This window comes from Chelonoidis abingdonii, chromosome 1 (assembly GCF_003597395.2).
Source record: "Chelonoidis abingdonii isolate Lonesome George chromosome 1, CheloAbing_2.0, whole genome shotgun sequence".
NCBI classification, from domain to species: domain Eukaryota; kingdom Metazoa; phylum Chordata; order Testudines; family Testudinidae; genus Chelonoidis; species Chelonoidis abingdonii.
Genome location: NC_133769.1, coordinates 159,133,103 through 159,139,393, shown reverse-complemented (window position 1 = coordinate 159,139,393; position 6,291 = coordinate 159,133,103). Strand labels below are relative to the sequence as shown.

The 6,291-nt window shown below is 48.0% G+C and overlaps 1 protein-coding gene across 8 annotated transcripts in view; it reads right to left on the bottom strand.

Moving 5' to 3' along the window:
- The window catches only part of B4GALT4 (beta-1,4-galactosyltransferase 4), a 53,323-nt gene that overhangs the window by 19,413 nt on the left and 27,619 nt on the right, over positions 1–6,291 (bottom strand). For all 8 annotated transcript variants that reach the window (XM_075072057.1, XM_075072067.1, XM_075072059.1 and 5 more), the window contains one exon: positions 4,893–5,080. In XM_075072057.1, coding sequence (XP_074928158.1) covers positions 4,893–5,080 — 188 coding nt within the window. The remainder of the gene's footprint in view (positions 1–4,892; positions 5,081–6,291) is intronic.

The window sequence follows — 6,291 nt, the reverse complement described above, 5'->3', positions numbered from 1 at the left end:
TCTATCGCCGAGCCATTTACGGGGTTGGATGGTAAGGGGTCTCCAGAGTTCACAATGGATTTCGCATCCGCTCACTGTGAATTCTTCTGGTCCTGGGAAAAACAGTCCAGCCTGCAGGTTCTGAGAACAGGCCATCATGTGTCCGAAAGCGCGTTGCATCATGCACCTTTCCAGGCCAGACTGTGTAAATGTCAATGAAATACACCTGTAATCCACCAAGCGCCTGGAGAACCATAGAGAAATACCCCTTCCGTTAATGTACCGGATGCTAGGTGGGTGGTGGTGCCAGAATAGGAATATGCGTCCATCTATCGCCCTCCACAGTTAGGGAAACCCATTTGTGCAAAGCCATCCAGAATGTCTGCACGTTCCCCAGAGCCTACGGTTTCTTCTTAGCAGGATGCAATCAATGGCCCTGCAAACTTGCATCAACCGATTCCAACAGTCGACTTTACCATTCGAAATGGTTCCCAACTGATCGGTAGCTGTCTGGAGGTTGCCAGCTTCCAGATTGCAATAGACCCCCGCTCTCACTGGAGGGCAGCTCTTAATCTCGTGTCCTTCCGCCGCAAGGGTGGGGGTGAGCTCCTACACAAGTCCCATGATAGTGGCTTTTCTCATCCGAAAGTTCTGTAGCACTGCTCGTCATCCAGATTCCTGACAATGTGACCCACACTCCAGTGCTTGTTTCCCGAGCCCAAAGCGGCGTTCCACGGGTGCTGAACATTATCCGTGACTGCCAAGCATTTAGTGTCATACGCGTTCAGGCGACTCGATACTTCATCATCGGACTCCTCACTGTCACGTTGAGCTGGAGGAATAGCTCAAGCTGCCAAACGTGATGTGCTGGCGAACACTCATCAGCAAAGTCCTCAGCAGCTCGGCTCATTTCCCACAGAAATCGAAGCCTGCACAGAAACCGTTGGGAGACTCAACAATGGCACCAAACGAGACGAAAAACAGTTGATTGCTGGGATGTGAAGCGAATGCGACACACAGGCCGTTGGATAGGAAGCGGAATGACCGCTCCCTTACGTCCCCTTCCATCAACCACAGGCGCCAAAATGGGAGGAAGGTGTCTGGGGGAATGCTGTTAGCTGCCCACAATGCACCACTCCCAACAGCGCTGCAAATGCTGCAAATGTGGCCACACTGCAGCGCTGGTAGCTGTCAGTGTGGCCACACTGCAGTGCTTTCCCTAAACAGCTGTACGAAGACAGCTGTAACTCCCAGCGCTGCACACCTGCAAGTGTAGCCAAGCCCTCAGTGAAGCAAATCAAGTGGCACCATCCCAGCCTTGGGGAAATACCAGGATGCCCATCTGTGGAACAGTGAATACCTGTTGTGCTCAACTGTGGGAATAATAAAGCACTGTTTCTAATCTGCTGTTTATCAGGTGAAGCTCCACAAACCTGCTTTACTCAAGACACCCTGTTGCATGACCCCTGTGCTTTAAGGCTGAAAACAGCTTATAACAGGAAAAGCCAATCTCTTTTGAGTCTTGTGAATGGGCTTTTAACAAAGCCATAGGAAAGGAGTGATAGGCTCCATCTAATACCTGGTTGTGTGTGTATTAGTGTTTCAGCAACTTCAGAGGCTTTCTTTCTCAGGGGAAGAGGTGGAAGCCTCTTACTTGGTACTTTTAAAACTAGACTGGGGGGTGGGAGGGTCGGAACCACTAGAAAATATACAATAGCAACAACTGTGTGCTGGCCCCAGGGCTGGCTGAGCTAGACGGGTTTTCCATCCTCAACTTCTGGGATTCAATATTATAAGTATGATGAGAAAAGTTTCTTACCCTGCCAAAGAATCGAAGATCAAATTGCAAATTATATAAATACAGAACTACTGAAATGTAGCCACTCTGGAGGAGAGTGCAGCAGCCAACTAGACAGTCACCACACGGCAACAGGCGATAAGAGGCGATTTTCTACAAGGCCACTGGGGCAAATCCCTCCTCTGACAAAAAATGCCATATTAGTGTCTATGTGGAACAGATAGGGCCTTACATTTTAAGATCCTGTTTCACAGGCACCAACTCCGTGGGTGCTCTGGGGCTTAAGCACTTATGGGGGGGGAAAAGGAGGTGTTAAGTACCCATGGACAGTGGCCCCGCCCGCACTCTGCACTGAGGCACTGCTCCCGCTCTGCCTCTTCCCCTGTGGCCCTGCCTATGCTGCACCTCTTCGTGCCCCTGCCTCACCTCTTCCCCCAAAGCCTCCGCCACTTGCTCCTCTCTCTCCTCTCAGCCCCATCACTCACCCTTAAGGCAGGAGGGGCAGGAAGGAGTGAGCAGCCAGTGGAAGGTGCTCAGGGGACGGAGTACGGGCATAGTTTGGGGGACTCCAGGGGAGCACTCCCCCCTCAAAGAGAGGTGAGGGGTGCGTGTGTGTAGGGTGTGTGGAGGGGGTTACATGGGGTCATGTGCCACTTCTCCCCCGCCCCCGATTTCTGGAGCCCCAAGCTGCCCTGTAAGACTGGCTCTGCTCGGCCTGCAGGGTGGGACAACGACTCTGTCCTTCACGAACTGCGCCTCCCCCTTCAACGCTCCCTGCCCAGCATGTTTTGGCTCAGGAAGAGCAGAGGGGGCAGGATAGAGAAGCTGTTCTCCAGTGCTCCAGGCCACTGCCTCCTGGGTCTTAGTGCCTGCCAGTTTACCATACAACAGTGAGTGCCGCTGGGGGAGAGAGCAGGGCAAGGGGTGGAGTGGAGGGAAGAGAAGGGGATGGGGCAGGGGACAGTGGGGAGAAGAAGAAGGAGGGCATGGAGAAGAGGAGAGGTTACAGGAATGCCAGGGGGGTGGGGGGAAGCAGGAGCCCAGCATGTGGCATCTGCTCCGCAGCAACAGCAGCCCCAGCAGGGAGGTGGCTGCAGCAACACTAGAGCAGTGACATTGCTGCCACAGCTGGTGCTGGGGCTCCCCTGTTAAGCCAGTCCCCCCCGCTCCCCCTTAAGCCAGTCCCTCCCCACCTCCCAGTACCGGCAGTCCAGGTAACACTCTAGGCAGGGGAAGAGGCAGCAAGCCAAAGAAACTGGCTTCAGTGTGCATGTGTGTGCATGCATGGGCGCACCCCTCCCCCCACAAAAGAGCTGTAAATCTACGGCTATGGGAGGGGAGCAGACAGTAGCCTTGAGGGAGGGGGCAGAACAAGGGCAGGGCCTCAGAGGCCAATCAGGGGTGGCGCACCCACCTGGAAAAACAAGAACAGTCAGCGCCTGGATCCTGTTCGAAAGATCTGCACACAGTAAACTGCCTCATTTATCCACCTCAGCGGGACAAAAGGCTGAGTCAACCCTGATGGGGTTTTAACATGTGGTTCCAGGCTCACTAGGGCTCTATCTAGCTTCTTTCATGGCTCTCCTGAGCATAGGATCTAAATCTCTCACACATGATAATGAAGTTGCTGCGATATAGGGAAGAACTGTCCCAATTTTTAAGATGGGTATAGGAGGCAGAGATTTAAAAAGTAACTTGCCCAAGCTCACATAAGAAGTTTGTGGCAGAGCCAAGAATTAAACCAAGATCCCAGTCCAGTGTCTTAACAACATACCTATCCTTCTGACAGATTTTTTTCCCCTCTCTCCAAACCAAGGCTCGAACCACTAAATCATCTGAATGAAAACTAGCAGCTCTTTCCCAGAGACAATGGAAGACTTCGAAAATTAACTGTAAGAAAATCGCTACTAAGAGCAAAAATTCATCTGTGATTCATTATGCAAAACAGATGCAGTAACTAGGGCATCTGAGGCCATTCAAGTGCCTCAAGGGGCATTCCATCGTTACTCTTCTGGAATCCAACTATCTCTTGAATAACTGAGGTGCTTGCTTCTGCTGCGTTCAATGAGCAGTCTTATGGCCCTTGATATTCTCTTTGCAAGGCACAGTACTTCCAGAAATCTGCTATGAGGCTGGTTGGAATCCTGGAGTTAGACTGACTGAGTGGTAAGAGAGACAGGGTGGGTGAAGTAATCTCTTTTATTGGACCAACTTCTGTTGGTGAAAGAGACAAGCTTTGGAGCTCCACAGAGCTCTTCTGGGAAAGATATGGTAAGAGGCTGTTTATCCCGTGTAAGGATTTGCACATTTAGTCTTCTCCCTGCCCTCTGCCACCCCCCATCCCCAATCTTTTTATAAAGGGTATAAAGGAGTTCTACTTTCACACACTACACATCAGCTTTTGAGTAGCACAACTTTTATCACTAATATTTGGATTGGCATGGCATTAAAAAAGGAAGGATTTCTTCAAAGAAAAGGCTACAGCATTCCTACTCAAACTCTTCTAAGTATTCATGCCAAATCTGAGGACCTTGCTTATTTGAGGAGGGTGGGACTTGATTTCCTATTTCACACTCTAGATCTATGATTTGTGTTACAGTAACACCTAGAGAGCCCAAATGATATCAGGACCCCACTGTGCTATGAGCTGTACAAACAGGTAATGAGAGGCAGGATCATCCTTTCAAAAGTTGCTCTAATAAAGTTACCTCTTCTACAGAGGTAGGCCTAATACGAAGATCTTACAGAAGAGGAAACTTTATTAGAGCAACTTTAGGGAGGATGATCCTGCTAAAAATCACAGGACCAGGAGACCTGAAATGAATTCCCAGTTCTGCCACAATGTCTATGCATAACCTGCGATACATCACTTAGCCCCCTCAGAATCTCCATTTCCCCATGTGAGAAACAGGGCTAACCACAGTGACCTACCTCACTTGAGAGACTAAATTCATTTATGTTTGTAGAGATTCTTGGATAGAAGGCGCTATAGAAGGGCACAGTATTGCATGAGATGGCAGGGAATGCACCAATCTAAGGGTCCTTTAAAAGGGGAATGTTACCAATAATCTGGCAGTTACTAGTCAAAATATTCTCCAAACTCTTTCATTCCTACCTGTACCCAGTGCTGTTCCTGCCAACTACAAGGTGCTTTGGTTGGTTGTCACACGTGTACATGTTTAAGTCATTCTCTGGCACCAGGTCCACATCATGGAAAATGAAACAGTCCCAGTTTTCCTCCTTCAGGGCCTCCAGGTATCCTACATTCAGCAGTTTAGCTCGGTTAAACTTGGTATTACCAGTCTATGAAAAAGGAAAGGAAAACAAGGCATTCATCAAACCCATTAAAGCCTATTTGCAGCCTGCCCGGATTCTATCCTAACTACATAGTTTACAGTATCCTTCATGGCTCTCAGCCTTTATACTGTACAAAGTTCTCATACCAAACAAAGAGCTGTTCCTTGACATATTATGTGGGCATCAAAGCAGCCAATATTGGAGGTGTTTCTTCATCCCCTACCTGTCATGAATGGCCATGGACAGAGTCAGACAAGGCACAGGTTATCTAGCTGCCAGAAGTAAGCTAAGTTGTGTGATACTATTCTACTCCCATCACTGATCTTGCCTTAGAATTTCCATCAGGCAAAGTAATGAAAGAGCAACAACCACGTAGCTTAGAAAGCACAGAGTGTAAATGCAGTTAGCCTGAGTTACAGAAACATCAAAAATAACTATTATAAAATTTAGCACTTTTCTGCTAAAGCACAGAGAAGTAGTGACTTGCTAAAGGTCACATATTATGTGCAGAACTGGGGAAAAAATGTGGTACTCCTAACACCCAGTCTGGTAACCCACTCGCAATCTACACACACTGTCTTTTATACACAGGGAACTGTACCGGGACTTCTGGCTTGCGATTTTATTTTATTTTTTACTGGATTGTACTTTTACTTTTTGCTATAATTTGGTGCCTCTTCCCTTTTCAGAATGATCAGTTCTAGAGGTTTATTTTAAATTGTAGCTGAAGAATTTCAAGCTGTAGTTGGTTGTTTCATAAGCCTATGCTGGTGACAAAATTCACGTTAGAGAAATGACACAGCCGTCTAATGAGCACGCATGTATTTGCATGCATGCACGCACGCACCCACCCACACACTAGCCTGCAGCACACATCCTGCGGCTATGTGTGAATAACAGCCTGCATGCAAACAGAAAGAGAATGACCGTTCACATTGCCTTTAAAAAGGAAGTTAACCATTTTCCATCTTTATCAATGTTTATTTTTATAAAACCATCCGCTAAAAAATTAGGATCAATATTGTTTTATCAGTCGCCACTGGACTTAACCCTAGGCTAACATACATTTCCTGCAGACAAAGCAGCACACACCTGTCATAAGTAGATAGGTAAGGTAAGGGTTAATTTTCTTTTACTGTAAAGGGTTTACAAAGGGAACCAAACACCTGACCAGAGGACCAATCAGGAAACAGGATTTTCAAAAGTAAGGGTGGGAA